This window comes from Thamnophis sirtalis, unplaced genomic scaffold (genome assembly GCF_051295495.1).
Source record: "Thamnophis sirtalis isolate CommonGarterSnake01/CBP01778 unplaced genomic scaffold, rThaSir2_p1.2 scaffold_6, whole genome shotgun sequence".
Classification (NCBI taxonomy): domain Eukaryota; kingdom Metazoa; phylum Chordata; class Lepidosauria; order Squamata; family Natricidae; genus Thamnophis; species Thamnophis sirtalis.
Genome location: NW_028261386.1, coordinates 102,200,380 through 102,221,913, shown reverse-complemented (window position 1 = coordinate 102,221,913; position 21,534 = coordinate 102,200,380). Strand labels below are relative to the sequence as shown.

The 21,534-nt window shown below is 46.4% G+C and overlaps 1 protein-coding gene across 1 annotated transcript; it reads right to left on the bottom strand.

Moving 5' to 3' along the window:
• Positions 1–120: 120 nt before the first annotated feature.
• Positions 121–20,956, bottom strand: LOC148045134 (amine sulfotransferase-like). The gene is made up of 6 exons (XM_087719033.1): positions 20,419–20,956; positions 10,233–10,441; positions 9,268–9,394; positions 7,961–8,055; positions 6,873–7,053; positions 121–498 (listed from the first exon to the last, which is right to left on the bottom strand). Exons 1-6 carry the CDS (start codon positions 20,954–20,956, stop codon positions 374–376), a joined length of 1,275 nt encoding a protein of 424 aa, XP_087575159.1. The 3' UTR covers positions 121–373.
• Between the last annotated feature and the right edge of the window lie 578 nt (positions 20,957–21,534).

The following is a 21,534-nucleotide window of genomic DNA, read 5'->3' as shown; positions in this document are numbered from 1 at the left end:
AAGGCAATAGAGAAAGGGCCTTAGCATATGAGGAAATCTGATGCTGGGAACTGGCAAATAGTTTTTTAAAAGGGGTATATAGGAATTAGCTGGACAATGTCAAAACTTTAATGCATCTGGCCTCATTTGTGGAATCAAAATACAAATGATAGTAAGAATTTCAGAGAGATATACTATTAATTGTTTTCTGCAGTTTCTTTTACATGTAATAATAGCATAGAATTTAATGTTGCTTTGTTCTATGATCTCTGCAAAGTTGAGAATTAAACATTACAAAGTTACATAAAGACCATTCTTGGAAAGTCATCTCTGATTCAAGCTATTTGAAGGTGTGTATCACACATTATTTTCCTCTAGTGAGCTGGAAATAAGCTCATGGATCCTCCTGAATATCCCAGCAGAACTTGAAGGGCAGCTTTTCCATCCTCTCCTTAAAGATATGGTCAAACCTTTCACTCTGGGCAACAGTCATGAGGTTCTTCCAGTCCCCAACAATGCCTGGAAAGAAGTGGTTAAAAAAAATCTCAACAGTTTAATGGTTTGCAAAACATAATTTTTGTATTCAATTAAACTAGAGGCTATTTATGTCATCCTATCACCAAAATGAATGAATGTGTGTCTGTGTGTGTGTGTAGGAATGTATGTATGTTTGTGTGTATGTGTATGGACACGCACACACACATATACACACATTGCGTATATCTATATCTTTAGAGCTTCAGGAGGGGACTATAGCAGGGACGTGCAGTCAGGGGAGGCAGAGCCTCACCACTGTCATCATAAAAAGAAAAAATGTAAAAGGAAAAAGGCTGAGCTAGTTGCTGCCAGAGTCACAGTGGATGACTCTGCTTAGTGTTTAACTGTTTAAAAAAGCCTCTAAAAAAGTGCCCTCTACAGGAGGAGGCGGGAGAATGACGTGCCTCATCTAGTCTGGTGTTTTATGATCACTCAAGCAGAGTTAAGTAAGGGTTAAAAGCCGAAAAATTTCTGACATAGATAGGCACGTCATTCTCCCGCCTCTTCCTATAGAGCAGGGGTGGGTTCCTGCGAGTTCTAACCTCTTCTATAGAAGAGGTTCCACAAATCTACAGTGCCATTTAGAACCGGTTCCAGCTCCCTCCCCCCGCCCGTTCGCACATCAAGATGAAGAGCGAGAGGAGGAGTCTTAAAGTCTTAAAGCTGTCAAGTTTGAACACCCCTGGGTTTTTTTTCTAAAGGGTTAGGGGTGCAAGGGTCTTGTAAGTTGACAGCTTTAAGACTTGCACATTTCAATGCCAGAGTTCCTGAGCCAACATGACTGGAGGAGGAATTCTGGGAGTTGAAGTCCACAAGTCTTAAAGCTGTTAAGTTTGAACAGCCCTGGGGGGGGTTTTCTAAAGGGTTAGGGGTGCAAGGGTCTTGTAACTTGACAGATTTAAGACTTGCATGCTTCAAGTTTCTGAGCCAACATTTTGGTTTCTAAGCAAGAGCTTTGTTAAGTGGGTTTCACCACATTTTACAAGTTGGCCACATCCACCCAGTCACATGACTGCCAAGCCACTCCCACTCGGTCACATGGCTGGCAAGCCAGTCCCACAAAGCAGGCCACACCTACAGAAGAGGTTCTAAAATTTTTGAAACCCACTACTGCTGTAGAGGCACTTTTTTAGAGACTTTTTTAAACAGTTAAGCACTAAGCAGAGTCATCTGGCAGCAACTAGCTCTGCCTGACCTCAGCTCTTGCCTTTTTCCTTTTACATTTTTTTTCTTTTCATGATGGCAAGCAAGAGCAGAGTTGAAATCCTCTCTGAAACAGCTGGAAAAGGTACGTGTATGGGTAGGAGGGAGGGGGAGGAATTCAAACTCCATCCTCAAGTGTAGATACCTCCACAAGTGTAGTTTGATTGCATGCAGAGGTACATTGCCTTTTCACACACACACACACACACACACACACACACACAAACACACACACAGAGCTGGATAAAAGTTTATAAGCCCAGCTTCACTGATTACAAGTTTGAAAAGGCAACGTGGCTCCACCTGCAACCAAAGACTTGGATTGGAAGGCAGCAGGGGAATGGAGGGGGGGTATGGCAGAGGAGCTACTTTCAAGCCATTGGAAAATATATCCAATCCAACTTCTGTGTTTGTGTTTGTTTGAGAGTGAGTGAGTGAGAGAGGGATCCAACTTCTCTGTGTGCGTGTGTCTATTTGAGAGAGCGGGGAGGGAGGGAGAGAAGGAGGAAGGAGGGGGAAGGAGAAGAAAAAGAATTTGGCTCATTTAATAATCTCCTGTTTTGGTTCAAAAGAAATTGATTCAACTCAACTGCACCCATCATTTTCAAGAGAGGCCAGGGCATTTATTTAACCTAACTTGACAACCGGCCAGCCTCTAATAAAATTGCTAAGAATGTAAGAATCTGAATCTTAGAATAATTATGTCATATAAATATATTGAGAAAAATGTTACTCAACATTTTGCCTCTTGAAAACCTCTAGCAGAATTCTCTAAGCGTCAGGTTGCGCACCTCCACAAACTTAGAGAATTGGCCAAATCCTCAATAATCTTAAAAAAACAATGGGAACATTCTCCCCATCCCTTCGAAAAAAGATCTTACTAACCTTCTCAGGTACATTTATCAAAATTGTCCCACATATCCTGAGAAGGACTCAATTCGAACAACCATTTGGGTAAAAATAGGGAAGTACTTCCACCACTCCCTAAGGGCACCACCGAAAATACTTTCCACTTGGCGGATCATCATGGAATGTTTAAAAGTTTATGAAAAAGCCATGATGGGGGGACCAGACACCCCCCCGCCAAATTTGAAACCTCTTCACTAAATTCACACTCTGAATCCAAGGCTTCCTCTTCCCTTGTATGCATGCCTCTGTCACCCTCAGCCTCTGAAGCTCCTCAGCATTACATCCCTTTAGAGGACGCTTCTGCCTGCTTTCCAACCTGACTCACAGTCGAGAGACTAATCCTGGGGCATTCAGCCAGCCCCACACAAAAGGCTGCTTCTTATCTTCCTTCTTATTTCAATCTCTTGGCAAGTGAATCTATAGATGCTCCAATGCCTGGCTCTTCTTACTTTCTTCCGGTCATCCCGGCTACCTCTCTTCCATTACCCCCTATGATGCCTCTCTTAGTCTTTCCTCATCGTGATTTCATGTCTCAAGGAGTTCTTGCTACTCCCTTTCTTACTGACTCTTCTGATTTCTTTTCTGTTGCTTTGATGACATTTTCCTGCCTGAGCACCTGAATCTTTTTCACAGATGTTTCACAGAGCAATTGATTCATAGGATCTGAATTGGAATGGAGAAAAATGGTTTTGTGCGTGAGTCTGTGTGTGTGTGTGTGTGTGTGTGTGTGTGTGTGTTTGAGGGAGCGATGGCTCCAGTAAGGGAACTGCGCCTATTTAGAAAAGTAGGTAAATTATTGCAAACATGATTAATTGAAGGTAAATTACGGGGACAGGTTGGGCAGTAGAGAGTAAAGAGAAAGTGATAGAAGAGTGGGAGAGAGGAAGAAAGGAAAAGAGGGAAAGAGAAAGTGAACAGAGACAAAAAGAAAGAGGATGAGAGAGACAGAGAGAGAAGAGAGGAAGAGGAAAGAGATATCCCACAGGCCTTACAATACCCCTGTGTTTGTTATAAAAAAGAAATCAGGTAAATGGCATTTTTTGCATGATTTGCGGGCTGTTAATAAAATTCTCCAGCCCATGGGAGCGCTGCAGTGCGGCCTCCCCAATCCAAGTTTGATCCCCCAAGAATGCGATCTCATGATCATTGATTTAAAAGATGCCTTTTTTCTATACCACTCCATGAGAAAGACTGTTCCAGAATTTAACAATTCCAAACCTGCTTCTCGCTTTCAATGGACAGTCCTGCCTCAGGGAATGCTCAACAGCCCCACCATGTGTCAATATTTTGTAGATAAAACTTTCCAGCCGTATCGGACGGCACACCTTCACTTTTTAATTTACCACTATATGGATGATATCTTAGTAGCGGCATGTGGGCCCCCAGGTACGGTTTTAGCAACATTACCTTTTCTGACTAACCTTCTCCATAAAAATGGCCTGCATATAGCTCCAGAAAAGGTTCAAACAGCACAACCTTTTTCGTACCTGGGTCACAAGCTTTTGGCTTCTCATGCTGCACCTGCAATGCCAAAATTGGACTTGCCACACACTCCCACATTAGTACAGTTACAGCAATATTTGGGCTCCATTAACTGGGCACGCCCATATATGGGGCTCACAACCCCTCAATTGGCTCTGTTGTTTTCTGCATTAACAATGGGCAAAAACCCTGCAGATGTTATTAAATTAGATGAAACACATCAGCAAGTTTTAAAAGAGGTAAATGAGGCCCTTGCTCAAATTTGGGTGGATCGTCTTCAGGATAACACCCCCTTAGCTTTCATTATATGTAACACTCTTGGGCTCCCAACAGGAGCCGTGGTGCAAAAAACTTCAAAATTATTAATTATTGAATGGATACACTTGTCTCACACCCCAAAATCCACTATTTCTCAGAAACCTGCACTTTTTGCAGCTCTAATTACAAAAGCCCATATTAGAACAAAGTTGTTGGCCGGAATTGAACCTTCCACGATTTTTGTCCCTTGTTCTTTATCAACTTGGGAGACTTTATTTGCTGACTCAGAAAACCTTCAATTCGCACTTGCTGACTGGCCAGGTGAGATTTCTTGCCATGCACCTCCCGACCCTAGATTGGCTCTTTTGAAAACTGTTCCCCTGCAATGGCACACTCCATATTCCCCTCTCCCGCTTCCTCAGGCCATGACTATTTTTGCTGACGGAAGCAAAACCTATGGATCTTGTGCCTGGCAGGAGAATGATCGGTGGTGTACAAAAATTACCCCCCCGCAGATTTCCGCTCAGCATGCGGAGCTTGCTGCCTCTATTTTGGCTTTTTCTACTTTTCCAAATAAACCCTTTAACTTGATTTTGGATAGTCTCTGTGTAACTCAGATTGTGAAATCAATCTATGAGGCCTGCAACCACTGCATTCGAACCTTCGCATCGCTGGGACGCCCAAAAGAGATAAAAACAGACAATGGGCTCGCTTACATCAGTGCAGCCTTTGCTGCTTTTTGTAACCAATGGGACATTGTGCACAAATTCGGCATTCCATATAACAGCCAAGGACAGGCAATGGTTGAGCGCGCTAATCAGACTCTTAAGCATGCCCTTGATCGCTACATTGAAATACAGGGGAAAACGCCCCCTAGCCTCCCAGCTTTGCAAAACATTCTTAATCTTTGTCTCTATACATTAAACTTTTTAAATCTCACCGGTCAGCCGCCTTCCTCAGCAGAAACTCGTCATTTCGCAGCTCCATCTTCTGCTGACACTCTTCGACCACCTGTCTACTATCGCTGCTTGCCTGACCTGACGTGGCGAGGACCTGCTGACCTGATTACCTGGGGGAGGGGCTACGCTGCAATCCAACTAAAAGACAAGGTCCTTTGGATCCCAGGATGGCACGTAAGACCATATTTGCCCAAACCACCTACACAACCACCTACACAAACACAGAAGCCGCCTGACCATGACCAATCAGCAACAACCACAGCTTGAGGCTGTCTCTGACCTGGAGAACAGGGCAGAGCACCCTTCACCCTACCACTCTTGGGTGTTGCATGGAACGTTAAACAACTGTGTATTTTATCTGCTCAAATGGAAACCCTAGCTAACACTACGATATTTGGGCTACAAGCCCTGCAGGCCGAAGTTGACTCTTTAGCTGGAATTTTAACTCAACATAGATTAGCTCTGGATTACTTGTTAAGCAAGGAAGGAGGCCTATGTGTTTGGTTGAATGCTACCTGTTGTTATTATTTGAACCAGTCCGGAGAAATTGAAACCAGTGTGGAAAAATTACATGATATCGTTCAAACAGTTAGACAGACATATAAGGCCTCGGACTCCTTGTGGGATTGGCTGACCTCTTGGCTACCTAATTTTAGCTGGTTGCGAAATACTGTCAAGACCATTATAACCCTTGTTGCTTTGCTGATACTGTTGTGCTGCTGTATTCAATGTGTACCCTCTTTATTAACTATGTGCAAGAATATAATCTCTAGCTTGGCTCCACAGAAGAAAATTCACGTGGTCAACCACATGGAGTTACATGAACAGTCAACCCCTTTCATGGGGAATGATCCCTTCCGCATGCCCAGCGACGAAGAAGGAGACGCTGCCTTTCAAAACAAAAATATAGGAGATGTTGGAATTCATTCCGGGTGTTTGCGTGCAGGGCAGTTTCTGCTGTCTGAAACACACATACACAGGGATGCAAAAACATCGCACCAGAAACATCTTTTTGGCCTAACGGTCATAACTCACTATGCAGCCTCATGTATAGTGAGAACTATGTGAGCCAGCTACTCCCACACATGCCCTTTCTCCCCCCTATGCTGTGCTGTAACTTTCTATTCCCCCTCTCCCCCTCCCAATGCCATGCAGCTTGTAACCTTCTGTTCCCCCTTTGCCCACCCTTTGCAATGATGTGATTTTCTATTGAACTAGAACGATCCCACTCCCTAAGGATCATTAAACTATGCAAGCATCAGATTGGTCATAGAAACAGTCAAAATATATCCATGCCAAAAATTTGTCAGGATGAAAAAGAGAACAATACTTTAAGATTGGTACAGCTAAGAAAGATTTAAAGCTGCCTCAGATACATGCTGGCAATCAGACTAATGCAAAATAATGGAGAGACAGTAGAAAGAGAGGATGTTAGGACATGTCTATACAACTTAAAAAATGCCTTTCAGATGAATCCTGGTCTCAGAGGAAGCCTGACATGTCCCACAAGCATAAGCTCAGGATTATGAATAACTACTGATTTACCTTTGCGAACAAAGTCTCCTTTGCTGAAGTCTAGATCACCGGAAGGCATGAATTTGTAGTTTGATCTAGAATCCACTTTCATGTTATCAAATTTAGCTTTATCTGCCACATCATCCACCTCCTTTTCACTTAGTTCTTTTCCTAGGAAGTTACATATTTTCAATACTGAACTTCTCAGATCCTGCAATTTGATATAGCTTTACATTAGAACATCCGCAACAATGGAGAAAAGATGGAAACGTTTGTGAATATATTGTGATAATTCTAAAGAATATCACTTTCTTACACAAATTTCACATGCTGTCTCTCACTCCCCCAACCTTCGTTTCTTTTCTTACTAAGAAAAATACTGAGATTAAGTGATTTGTATTTTTTAAAATGAACATTGTACATTGACATGGCAAGCATTATCAATGGATTAGACACAAAAACACTTCCTTAGGATTGCTGCTAAAGGTTTTCAAGAGGCAAATTGTTGAGTAACATTTTTCTCAATATATTTATATGACACAATTTTTCTAAGATTCCGATTCTTACATTCTTAGCAATTTTATTAGAGACTGGCCGGTTGTCAAGTCCGGTTAAATAAATGCCTTGGCCTCGCTTGAAAATGATGGGTGCAGTTGAGTTGAATCAATTACTTTTGAACCAAAACAGGAGACTATTAAATGAGCCAAAATTTTGCTGAATTAAAAACCCATTTTGCTTACCAGATTCCCCTTCTCGACTAAGTCAGTAACTCTATCAAAAACAAGATCAACTTAATTTTACCTAACCTGTCTGCAATAAAGACAAGCAAACTCCTGTTATTTCTACCATGTCTACATAAGTATTTACAAATACACTGTTTATAAATCTGATTTCAAAATGGCAAAAGTCTAATTTTCTGAATCCTCTCTTTCTTATTGAAAAGGGGGCACTTACTTTTCTTCAAAATCTTCACCGGTCCTCCAGGATTTGACAGAAATAACCAAGAATGGTTCTGTAATCACCTCTGTAACTTCCTTCTGCAATAAGTTATTCTGAACATCCCATCATTTCTAAAGCTTAATAGTCATATTGCACTACATGACATAGATACAACTTACCTTTTTCATTTCTTCATAGGAAAGGAAGAAAATATTGAAATCATCCTTATGAGTGCACCAGCCTTCTATATGGTCTAGCCACAAACTATTGCCCACTGATAGGAGAGAAATGAATTGAGCCTAAACATGACAGCAGTGATAGACGTCACCTGATTCAGTTCATTTGCAGCGTTCCAACTGACAGATTGTCTTAACGCTTGCATTTCCTCCATTTATCTTGATGATCATGGAGGTCTTCAGATCAAAGCATGATTGAGGAGACTCCCCCAGGGGTGGGTTGCTACCAGCATTGCTGGTGGTTCGCTTTGTACGTGCTTTGTGCGCGCTGCATGCACATGCACAATTGAGTGTTAATTGTCCTGTGCATGAATATGAAAAAATGATTAAAATCCAACCCAGCAACAGCAGTGGCAACCGGGGAACTGGTTTGGGGGCATAGGAAGCCTGCTGTTCCTACCATTTCAGCGACCCATTCCCAATTTCCACTAACCCAAACCAGTGCAAACCGGTATCAATCCACCTCTGGGCTACCCTAATAACACTGGGTATATAGTGGAGAGACAAGGAATGGGAGCCGTAACAAATGTGGTTGTACACTCTGACTTGTTAAGGGGTGTGGGGGAGTTCTTTCAAGAGATCCCTATTTTGTTTTCTTTGCTTTTCCTTTTCCTTATTTGGATCTTTGGAGCAATCTGGATCATTTTTTATACTTCTGCAGATTTTTTTATTTTTATTGATTTGTATTCCACCTTTATTATGTTTACAAATAGCGCAATTTGGTGAACATATTCAACACACCTTCCTCCTCCTATTCCTGTTAGCTCTCTTCTGTTACCCTAAAATGTTCCTAATGGGATTACACTTTTAGAGAATATTTTTTGTTCTTTAGATATTGCATTCTATTTTTAAAAAATGGGATTACTCTCAAGCTTTCAAATGAATATTGATTTTTGTTAATTTCAGATTTTGTCCATCCATTCCCAACACAATCACCTCCTGATTTTAAACCCCCAAATAACTTCTCTCCATTTTTCTGAACATTAAATGAATCCCAGTATTTCTTGCCTTCTCTTGTCTTTCCCTGTCACTTTTACATCATGAGTTGTCCTAGGAGTCCTCTATTCTTCTCCATACATTCATGTTTGTCTAGGATTCATACAAATTACTGCATGAGTAAATCACGATTCTTATCTTATTTTTGGGGAGAGGGTGGATTCTTTGCTCCACGTGGGAAGTGGATTGAAATATATTCATATTTTCTTGTTCAAGATAAATGACAAGCATCATCATAATCAAAATCTTCTTACCTTTGCCAGCCAAAAACTTCCCCAAGAATGTATCAAAATCTTTTGGAGTTTCTAATGTGACTGAAACTTTGTGAAAATGATACATAGAAACCAAGACATCCTTTGGATTTCTAAACACATAAACAATCTGTAGCAGAAAAATAATAGCTAGGTCAAAAAAATGAAACAAAAACAAGAAAAAAGACAGACCGCCACATACAATTAACTCTCATACAGTTATGTAATAGGCACCCTTCTATCATGGGATCTTGAAGCTCATCAGTAAAACAATGTTTTGAGAACTTCCCAGAAGGCTAATAGGACTGTGGCTAGCCTCACCTTGGGGAGAATGATGTTCCTTCCATAGGGCAGCAGAAAATGCTTTCTACGTAGAACCTGCCCAAGAAAACTCCCTAGTTGATAGGACCCCACATGCTTCTCTAGCTTCTTGATAGGATGGAAAGAGAAGAGGAGGTCCTTCAAATAACCTGTTCTCAACTCATGAAGGGCTTTAAAGATCATAATTTACACCTTGAAATGGAACGGGAAGCAAACTGGTAGCCAATGCAGCTTTCAAAGCGGAAGTATAATCTATGCAGTTCTTGGAGAACGCACAAAATCCCATTGTGCTAATTTTGCACCAGCTGAAGCATCTCATCATCTTTAAGGGCCATTGTAAAAAGCAGCTCCATATTAAAGCTGTTAGAGTGTTCATCAAAGAGGTGACTAGGGCATGAGTGACTGAGAGTAGCAGTTTCCTCTGAAGAGATTTGATGGCTAAAGAGACGAGAGCCAGTTTGGTTTAGTGCTTAAGGCACAAGGGTAAAAAGCAAGACACTGTGAGTTCAAGTCCCACCTTAGCCATCTCTCTCTCTCTCTCTCTCCATCTTGCCCGTTTGTCAATAAAACATTCATATGCACAGCTAAAAGAATAGAAAACCGACAGCTCCCCATTCCATTCTATAATGTAGCAAAATAGGTCTTACCTTTGCTCTTTTATTTCGTAACCCTCTGGGTACCAAATAGTAGGGCAGATGGGAAGAATAGAGACGAGGTGATGGGTGCTTGGTTAAATCTACCTGGAAAACATTATATTCTAGCCATGGTATTCTGTCAATCAGGGTAATATTTTCAGTTCCATCTTGATGACCTTCATGAAAAATCAAGCTCAGAATGTTCTGAGTCCATATTGTGCCTGTAAATAAGAAATAATTAAATTAATTCACCCAGAGCCAGTATTATTTGGAGATTGTTACAGAGATAAACCTTTCTTATCAGGAAGAATAGTAAATGTTCTTGTTTCAGAGAACATAAAATGTTTCAGAGAACATAAAAACAATAATTTCTTCTAAAATAGTTGATGCATATAGGAGAGGAAATTAGCTCTGTAAAGAAAAATAAAATGTTGATATCGCAGTGTAGAAAGTTAGCACCCACCCCTCTCATAGGAATATGAAATATTTTAGGAAATATTAAAAGGGCAGAATATTTCCTCTAAAGGGGGAGGTAGAAACTCAGCCTTTGTCAATGGGCCATTAAGGCTGAGCTAGCTCACCTGCAACACTAAAGACAAAGCAGCTTCCTGCAGCTCTCTGCCCGCCCCCAGGATGGGATTAAGACACAGCCCTCAGGATATGATAGGATTAGTCCTCTACCCATCTCATCACATGGCACCTGCAAAGATTACATTGGCCATCTTTCCAATCAGCCACCATGTTTCCAGTGTCTTTCTCCCCACTTGGAACTGAACCCAGATGGACATTTCTTCCAACAGCAGATTTAGCAGCAGATTTTACTTACATTTCCAGCTTCTAATAGTCCTGAGAGGCCAACACCCAGCAGTGTCCAAAAGGAAAGTTGTTGAATACTAGCGCGGGAAATACAAGCGCGGGAATAAAGGACTCCTTTCTGATTAGTTCCCGGGCGGAGCCGGTTCAATCCTCGCCCTGATTGGTCGAGCTACTCGACGGCCCATTGGCTCCTCGTTCAAACCAGGAGGTATAAATGTTTGGCGCGAACCACGCCACGTTGAATCGTAGTCACTCTGTTTTTAATAAAGGTTGCTTTTGCATACCCGTTTGTCGCGCCCTTTCCCTTCGCTCCAAGATGCAAAACTGGCGACGAGGGTGGGATTCCGATTCCCGCGACCACGGAGAAGAACAAGCCGGCTGCCACCGCGTCTGAACCAGCACGAACGCTATCCTCAGGCTGAGAACTCCGGCAGCGAACGCAAAATTTTCTCCGCCCTCTTCCTCCCCCTCTCTGGCTCCACACCACGATGGCATCAGCGCTTCCTCCTTTCGCGCCATTCGGATCCGCCGGAGAATCATGGGACGGCTTCATGGAGCGCTTCGAGTGCTACTTAATCGCATCGAGGAACCAGGCACAGACCGACGAGGAGAAATGCAGCTTCTTCTTGTCCTGCTGTGAGCCTTCCATGTTCGCCTCTGCGAGAGCCCTGGCCGCCCTGAGGCCAGCCTACAAACTTGGGTGGGACGAGCTGATGTCCAGGCTGAGGAACCACTACGCTCCCTCACCCTCTCTGATCGCACGCCGCTTCACCTTCCGCCGCCGAGTGCAGAAGCCCAACGAATCCATCAGCCAGTTTTTAGAGGTTTTGCGCACAGTGGCCGCCCAGTGCGATTTTGCAGACTTGGAGGAGAACCTCGTGGAGCAGTTTGTATGCGGGGTCCGCGACGTGCATTTGCGCAGCCGCATGCTCCGGAACCACAAAATCACCTTGGTGCAAGCCGTGGAGACCGCGCGAGCAGCGGAGCTCTCCGAACAATCCACGGCCGACATCGAACGCCTCCAGCTGAAAACCCCCGCGCAAACCGCCGCGGGGCCTTCCACCCAGACGAACCTCGTCGACGACCTCTCTCCTGCTGAAGACGAGGAGGAGGAAACCGTCGGACAAACGAGGACGCAGCCGAAGCGGAGGCCACACCAGCAACCACCGACGCCCGCTCAGCCAGTCTAAAACGCACCTTGCCGCGGATGCGGCGGCCGCCACAGCCGCGCATCCTGCCCGTTCCGTTCCGCCGTCTGCCGCCGCTGCCGAGGAGAAGGACACCTCGCCAGGGTCTGCCGGGCTCTCGTGCCAGCCCCATCGTTCATGCAGCCCAGCGACCAGCGCCCGGCACCGCAACGCCGCCAACAGCCACGTCCTGCGAGGCGAGCTGAGGACTGCCACTCAACCTACCAGCCCTCCAGCGCCGACTGCGTGGTCTATCAGGCTTCCCACGTTCCCGCCGGCGATCGCAAAATCAGCACCGCCGTCCGACTCGAAGGTCAGCTTTGTCGAATGGAGGTGGATTCCGGGTCTTCCCGTTCTCTCCTATCTTGGGCCCTGTTTTCCCGCCTTTGTCCCGGGGTTCCCCAGAGCCATTTGCATCCCGTCGGGGTCTCCCTCCTAGACTATCAGGGGAATGGGATTCCCACGGCAGGAATATTCCACATCCAGGTGGAATACGGAGACTTTAAGGGGAAACTCCCAGTTCTAATCGTCAGGAACGATCTGCCCGCTCTCCTTGGGTTGGATTGGTTTCCTGCCTTGGGCCTCACCATAGAGGGGGTGTACAGGGTAGTCCCCCTCACCGTAGATAGCGTTCTAGATGAGTTTGCAGAGGTGTTCGATGGGAAATTGGGCTGTTATAAGGGCACCCCCATTTCCCTCTGCCTCGATCCCCAGGTCGCCCCCATTAGGCTGAAGGCACGCAGGGTCCCCTTCGCATTGAGAGCAAAGGTAGACGCTGAACTTGATAAGCTTATAGAGCAGGGGGTAATCGAGCCCGTAGATCACGCCCGCTGGGAAACCCCCATAGTCCTCCCGGTCAAACCCGACGGATCGGTGAGAATATGTGCCGACTATAAGTCGACCATCAATTTGGCCCTGCAGGCAAACCCATATCCGGTTCCCGTAGTGCAACACCTACTCCACTCCTTAGGGCAAGGCCGCATTTTTGCCAAGCTAGATATGGCACAGGCCTACCAGCAGCTTCCCGTAGACGACGATGCGGCTACAGCCCAGACCATCGTCACCCACCGCGGGGCCTTCCGTTGCCGCCGCCTCCAATTCGGCGTTTCGGTCGCCCCGGGGATTTTTCAGAGCCTTATGGAGCGGTTGCTCCACGGACTCCCAGGCGTCGTTCCCTACTTCGACGACGTCCTGGTCGCAGCCCCCAGCCATTCGGAACTCCTGAAAATACTGCGGGAGGTTCTTACACGTTTTAGGGAGGCAGGACTGAAACTAAAGCGCAGCAAATGCGAAATTGCTGTTCCCAAAGTAGAATTCTTGGGGTTCCTCATTGATGCCCAAGGCATCCACCCCACTCCTTCCAAAGTTGCCGCCATCAAAAACGCACCTGCACCCACCTCTAGGGCGGAATTGCAGGCGTTCCTGGGGCTTTTAAACTTCTACGCCCCTTTTATACCCCACAAGGCGTCGCTAGCTGAGCCGCTACACCGACTGCTTGACCGGTCAGCGGCCTGGCAATGGGGTAGCCATGAAGCGCACGCGTTCGCGGCTATAAAAGACATTTTGACCTCGTCGGCAGTCCTAATTCAATATAGCGATAGGATGCCCCTAGTTCTGACTTGCGACGCCTCTCCCTACGGCATAGGGGCGGTCCTGAGCCATGCCCTCCCGAACGGCTCAGAGGCCCCCATAGCTTTCTATTCCCGGACACTCTCCTCCACGGAGCGGAACTATAGCCAAATCGATAAAGAAGCCCTGGCTGCAGTGTCCGGCATTAAGCGGTTCCATGACTACCTCTATGGTAGGAATTTCACCCTTGTCACAGATCACAAGCCGCTCCTGGGGCTATTGGCAGGCGACAAGCCAACCCCCCCCATTTTGTCTCCCCGCATGACACGCTGGACGGAGTTCCTAACGGCGTATTCGTATACGCTGTTATACCGTCCGGGTAAGCAGCTAGGGCACGCAGACGCCCTGAGCCGTTGCCCTTTGCCAGAGACGGACACAGCCCACGTGCCCGCTCTCTCTATTTTGTCCATCGCCGAATCCGACCTCCCCGTCTCTGCCGCGGACGTCGCAGCGTGCACAAAGGCTGACCCCGTCCTATCCCAAGTAGCTTCATGGGTTTTGAGGGGCTGGCCCGCGGAAAAGGTAGCGGAAGGATTCCGACCATTTAAAGCACGACAAGCCGAACTCGCCCTTCACGGGGGTTGTCTTGTCTGGGGGGATAGGGTAGTGATTCCCACAGCCCTGCGGGCACGAATCCTGCCCGCACTCCACAAAAACCACCCGGGCATAGCGCGAATGAAAGCCTTAGCCCGTAGCTATGTGTGGTGGCCCTTGCTAGATTCGGAAATTGCAGACTACGTAGGCCGATGCAGGATCTGCCAAAACTCTAGACCGAATCCCCCCACAGCCGCCTCTCGTGAGTGGGAAATCCCTAGAGGCCCATGGTCCCGTTTACACATTGACTTTGCCGGCCCCTTCCACGGCCGAAACTTCATGATAGTAGTCGATGCTTACTCCAAGTGGGTGGAGCTGGTAATCATGACCTCCACCACAGCAGAGAGTACAGTGAGGGCCCTTCGTAAGATGTTCGCCACCCATGGGTTACCGGATGTGATAGTCTCAGATAATGGGCCCCAGTTTACCTCCACCACGTTCCAAGAATTCCTGGCCGAACAAGGAATCAGACACGCAGCCGCAGCCCCTTATCACCCAGCTAGTAACGGCCGGGCGGAGCGCGCAGTTCGCTCAGCCAAAGAAGCTTTGGGCCGCATGGACCAGGGCGACTGGCAAGAAAGAGTGGCGGCTTACCTCTTGAGCCAGCACTCCATACCCTGCCCAACGACTAATAAAAGCCCCGCGGAGCTCTTGATGGGTAGGAGATTGCGAACCCCCCTAGACAGGCTCCATCCACTTTACGCAGGGGATCTGCCGAGCAACCTGGGGGCACTTCCTTCCCACGCGTTTAAGTTAGGGGATCCTGTATGGGCCCGCTCCTTTTCTGGGGATCCACGGTGGGTTCCCGCAACCATCATAGCTCTGACGGGCCCCTGTTCCTTCAGGGTCGGCCTGGCCGACGGAACACAATGGAGGCGCCACGTGGACCAGTTAAGGCGACGCCTCCCCGCGGAAACAGATGGCCCGAGCCTCTCAGACACCCGCTCTCAGCATGAGCCACCCTCGATGACCTTCCCCCCAACGGACCGCCTCCACCCGGGGAACGGGGGACAAGCCGATGCGAACTTTTCGGACAAACGCGCCTCACCCGGCTACTCCCTTCCTCGAAGCCCTTATCGAGACTCTGAACCTACACCCCAACCGGTCTACACGGGGCCACTGTCGGACACTCCTGTTGCCACGGAGACGCCACCCCGGACAAATGGACATCGGGCACGGGGCCCGGAGCCAGCGCCATCTCACGGGGCCGCATCGCAGATTCACCGCCCCGCCATGGACACACCTCCGCCGGCGGTTCCCCCCCCCGACGACAACCGCCGGGGAGCCACGAAGGTCGGGACGAGAACGTCACCGTCCCACCTACTTACAAGACTATGTTTGCCCTTCCTAAGGGAACTCTTTTGACTAGGGGGGGGAGGGGTGTTGAATACTAGCGCGGGAAATACAAGCGCGGGAATAAAGGACTCCTTTCTGATTAGTTCCCGGGCGGAGCCGGTTCAATCCTCGCCCTGATTGGTCGAGCTACTCGACGGCCCATTGGCTCCTCGTTCAAACCAGGAGGTATAAATGTTTGGCGCGAACCACGCCACGTTGAATCGTAGTCACTCTGTTTTTAATAAAGGTTGCTTTTGCATACCCGTTTGTCGCGCCCTTTCCCTTCGCTCCAAGATGCAAAAAAAGTAGACACCAGCAGAACTTTTGAAGCCAAAAACAGCCAAGCTGAAGGAAAGCGCTTGGCTAGACCAGGGCACAAGCATCCCCTTCCAATCAGAGGTGGGTTTGTACCGGTTCCAACTGGTTTGGCTGAGTAGGTAGTAACTTGGTCGCCCACGCCCACGAACCTGTTCTATTGTCGGCAGCACCATCTTTATTTTTCGTTCTGTACATGCACAGAACAATCTGTATTGCAAAAATGTGTTTTTCCCCTTTCCTAATGTTCTGCACATGCACAGCCCTTTTTAGGTGTAAATGCGCACGCACGCGTGTGAAGCGAGCACGTGTGTACAAAAAAATTTGCGCACCGAACTGGCAGTAATGCCAGTAGCAACCCACCCCTGCTTCCAATGCCAAAGACACTCCCAAACATGCCTATGTGCTTGGTGCAAATGAGAGGCCCTTATCCTTTGAAGCTAGCTTGGGTGCTAGGCCTCTGTCCAGTCCAGCTGGCACTAAGGAGACTGCAGGGCTCCCCTAGCTTTTGATTTTCGGAAGCAAGCTCCGTGCATCAAGAGTGGAAACCTCCCAGGTGAGCTTTCCAAAAACCTTTCTCTTGTTTTAGCCCCTCCCTCCACAAACCACATTTTTTTCAATGAACTGTAGGAAGTACCCCAGAAAAGACAGTGCCAGGAGATGCCAAAATGGTGCAGGAATAAAGAAAAATCCTTTTTCCCTTAAAGAGACAGAACTGAAAGTAAGCACTCGGGAGATAATTGAAAGTCTGGTTCATTGCAAAAGCCATTGCCAAGAATAACTTGGAAGTATGGGCAGGCAGCCAAAAACAATTACTAGAAATAATAAAGCCTGATCCTGAAAATACTCAAGCCTACACTAAAAAAAACTCACCAAGAACTCCCTTTTTCCTGCCGCTGAAAGTATTAAACCCCCGGAATAGGATACACAAAGGTCCTGGGACAAGATTAACCCATTAAGACAGGAAGACAGGATTCAGAGCAATCACATCAAATAAAAGCACACAAAAAATCCAACAACTTATCAGAAGCTTCAAAGGGAAAATAGGACAAAATGAAATAAAGCTAGAGGGGAAAGACTTGTTGACCTTTCTTCCTTCCACCTCCTCTAATTTAGTGCTGAAGCTAAATTCTCCATCTCTGCTCTTCAATCTCCCTTTTAATAACTTAATTTGCTAAATTTATTATGCAGGTAAAGAGGGTATAAAAATGTGTGACTTACCTTGAAGAACAGAGAAAAAGAATCACCCAAGAGCTTATTTTTTAAGAAGTAAAGTAGAGAGGGAGACCTGAATGGAAATGTTTGGAAAACTCTTTACTGCTTAGCTGACTTCCTTTATGACTCAACTTTTGCCTTGGCAATGTGCTATATGTGCTAACCTTAACTTGCTTTGCAATTTTTCCTTTCAGCTTTACACACAACTACCAGAACAACTTTGCCTCCTTCATCTCCCCCCCACCGTATAAAATTTCACTCCACCCCTTCCAGCCTTCTTAAGGATAAATGCAAAGCTGTGATTCTATACAGTCATGTTTATGACAGGCATGCCCAGGACATGTGAGCCATGTCAGAATTCATGTTCAGGTCTACTTAAAGTGATTCTGCACCAGTGGTGGGTTCCGGATCCCATTCCAACTGGTACAGTTGGAACGGGCCCGGCGGTGTCCACATGGACATGTGCAGCGCGCGCACACACTTGTGCGTGCATACTCATGCAGCACACACATGTGTCTTAGTGCCTCTGTGACACTCCAGCTGATCAGCACATGCGGAAGTGCCGATGACTTAAAAGACCGGTAAGGAGCTCGGGCGGGCGGGCCCTCCGGAGCACCTTACCAGAACAGTATCTGGTGCTCTGGGCAGGCTCCGGTACACCCGTACCAGGGTGTACTGCCTCCAACCCACCATTGTTCTGCACACAAACTGAGTTCTAGATGTTTCAGCTGCACACCACTGTGAAGTTCAACAATTTAAACTTCTGTGTGCATTTGAAAATAATATAACAGCCTCGGATTCTGAAGTGTTTATTAACATTCTGCAAATCACAAAGTTAGACACCACCAACAAATGGTGCAACACAGGGCCTCTGCTAACAGAATGTAACAAAGTCTGTTGTTGGGGTTTTGGTGAAGAAACTGATTTCTTCAGACTTATCACATTGTAATTTTAGTGATTAGAGCAGTGGAAAACAAGATGTATCCTGCTATTCTCACTAGTCAGACTGAAATTGTGAATGGTCCATTTTTAATTCCCTTTAACAGGGTTGACGTCAACATACTAAGGGAGAGATTAAGAAATATTTCATGGATAGAAATCTTAAAGGGAAAAACAATTCAAGATGCTTGAGAAACTCTGAAATATGAGATCATAAAAGCAAAAGGAATAAATAGTCCATCCTATCAAAAAGAATACCATGGGAGACAGAACAGTAATGCAGATCAAAATAAGCAAAAAATTGATAAGAGGACTGAAGAGGACTTAAAGAGCTAGGGTGGTTCCAATCTACAAAAAGGGGAAAATTCGATCCAGAAAACTAGACACCGATCATCCTGACATCAATAACTGAGAAAATCCTGGAAAAGATAACCAAGCAGCAGATTTATTAGCATCTAGAAAGCAACTACCAAAAGTCAATGTGAGTTTGTTAAAAATAGATCACGAGGGTCAAGCTTTATTACCTTCTTTGATAAAATGAGTACATTAGTTGATCAGAGAAACTCTGTGGATATAGTATAGTTAGATTTCAATAAGGCATTTGACAAAGTAGACCACAGCCTATTTCTTGGTAAGATAGAACAATGTGGGATAGAAAGTACCATCACCAGATGGATTTGCAATAGTCAATGTCACTCAATGTGAAATCCTAATGGAACTACATTTATATGGAGGGCAGCATGCTGTAGGGCTATCTCACTGTTTTGAGGCAGTGTTCTTCAAAATCTTCATAAATGGTGTAGGTGAGGGGATAGAAGAGGAACTCACTAAATTATCAAACAACATCAAATTAGGGAAATTGCTAACACTTTGGAGGATAGACTCAAAATTCAGAAGGATCTTGAAAGACTTGAACTGGCTGGTTTCTAGCCAACAAGATGCATTGAAGTGGTGAAAAAATAAGGTCCTGCACTTAAGCAGGAAAAATAAAATGCACAGATATAGAATATGTGGTACCTGGATCAACAGTAGTAACCGTGAGAGAGATCTAGGTGTCCTCATGAATCATCACTTAAGTATGATGAAACAATGTGCTGCAGCTGCCAAAAAAGCCAACACAGTCCTAAACTGCATCAACAGAAGGATAGCAGCAAGATCATGAAAAGGGATAGTACCACTTTACATTGCAGTGAAGCCACACTTAAAATACTGCATCCAATTGGGGTCACCACAATCTACAAAAAAAGATGCTGAGACCCTATAAAGAATGCAGAGAAGAACAATTAAAACGATAAGGGGACTACAGAATAAATCATATCAAGGGAACTAGGTATGTCTAAGCTAATGAAGAGAAGAATTAGAGGTGTTATGAAAGCTCTCTTTCAGTATACAAGGGGCTGTCACAGAAAGGAAGGGATTGATTTAGTGGTGGGTTTCAAAAATTTTTAGAACCTCATCTGTAGGTGTGGCCTGCTTTGTGGGAGTGGCTTGCTGGCCATGTGACTAGGTGGGAGTGGCTTGCCAGCCATGTGACTGGATGGGAGTGGCTTGCCAGCCATGTGACTGGGTGGCCAAATAGTAAAATGTGGTGAAACTCACTTAACAACACTCTTGCTTAGCAACCAAAATGTTGGCTCAGAAACTCTGGCATTTGAAGCATGCAAGTCTTAAAGCTGTCAAGTTACAAGACCCTTGCACCCCTAACCCTTTATAAAAAAAACCAGGGGTGTTCAAACTGGAAGCTTTAAGACTTGTGGACTTCAACTCCCAGAATTTCTCCTCTCGCTCTTCATCTTGATGCTGTGCAGACGGGCGGGGGGAGGGAGCTGGAACCGGTTCTAAATGGCACTGTAGATTTGTGGAACCTCTTCTATAGAAGAGGTTAGGACTGGCAGGAACCCACCCAGGATTGATTCATTCTCCAAAGTTACTGAGGGTAGAACAAGAAACAGTGGAGGAAAAGACATTAAAGAGAGATCCAACCTTGAACTAAGGGAAAATTTCCTGACAGTAAGAACAGTGGAACAGATTGCCATCTGTGTTAAGTTCGTTATTAACTGAAGAGGCGTGAGGCAGCTGTGGTAAGAGAGCAGCTATTTATTCAGTAGAACGGCAACTACAACTATGTACAGAGATTCCACCTCGCCCTGCTTGACAGCTATTTATACCAAAGGCCAGTTGGGGCTCCTGGAAGCTGGTGGCCGGATAAGAGAGGCCTGATTGGATGAAGGCCTCATGCAGAATGTGGTTGGGAGGTGCAATTATGGATGGAGGTTGAACTTGGGCAGGCTGCCAGAAGATGGTAGCTAGGTAGGAGAGGCCTGATCGAGCAAAGGCCTCAAGTGGAAGTCCATGTAATGGCGGAACAATGGGTTGAAGAGAAACTTGGGCTGGTTGCTGGGCAGCAACGGCCAGGCAGGAGAGGCCTGATTGAGAGAAGGCCTCAGGTGGAAGGTGGTGTCTCAGTTGATCCACATAGCGCTGCCATTCGCTGCCATCTGGGAAGCCGACTCTGTAAGAGCAGGGACCGGTTACAGCAGTGATGGTGGCAGGCACCCATTTTGGATCCCCAGAAAAGTTCCAAGCGTAGACTAGGTCCCCCTCTCGGAAAAGGCAGGGAGAGGCCCGCAGGTTGCAGGGCTGATGCCCGGTATAGAGAGGGTGCAGCCTGTCCAGGGTGGTTCGCAGGCGGTGGCCCATCAGCATCTCAAGGGGTGGAGTGCTGACCTAAGAAGTAAGCAGCCACCCTTGCTGGCCAGTCGCCCTGATCCATCCTGTCCAATGCCTCTTTGGCCAAGCGGACAGCACGTTCTGCCCGGCCATTGCAACCAGGATGGTATGGGGCAGTTGGAGCATGGTGGATCCCTTGCATGGCCAGGAATGCCTGGAAGGCCGTGGATGCAAATTGTGGGCCATTGTCAGACAAGATAATGTCCAGCAACCCATGGGTTGTGAAGAGGCACCACAAGGCCCGCAAGGTGCTTTCCGTTGTGGTAGAAGACATAAGGATAAGCTCCACCCAACGGGAATAGGCATCCACAATCACCAGGAAACTCTGGCCATGGAAGGAACCCACGAAATCCAGGAGGATTCTAGACTAGAGGTCCCTGGGAATCTCCCAGTCCCAGGTAGGTGCAGTGGGGGGAGTGGGGTGGAACACTTGGCAAGGGGAACAATGGCCTACCCAAGATGCTATCACCTCATCCATGCGGGGCCACTAGACATAGCTGCGAGCCAAAGCCTTCATGCAAGCTATGTCTGGGTGGTCTCTATGGAGGCGATTG

Bases quoted from the DNA above. Each gene is read 5' to 3' on its own strand.
- LOC148045134 (XM_087719033.1), bottom strand. From the start codon at position 20,956: ATGCTGATGGGCCACCGCCTGCGAACCACCCTGGACAGGCTGCACCCT. The intron at 10,442-20,418 runs GTATAAATAGCT...TCTTATTTACAG, and splicing joins GGAGCCCCAACTGGCCTTTG to GCACAATATGGACTCAGAAC. The intron at 9,395-10,232 runs GTAAGACCTATT...TTTCTGCTACAG, and splicing joins TACGAAATAAAAGAGCAAAG to ATTGTTTATGTGTTTAGAAA.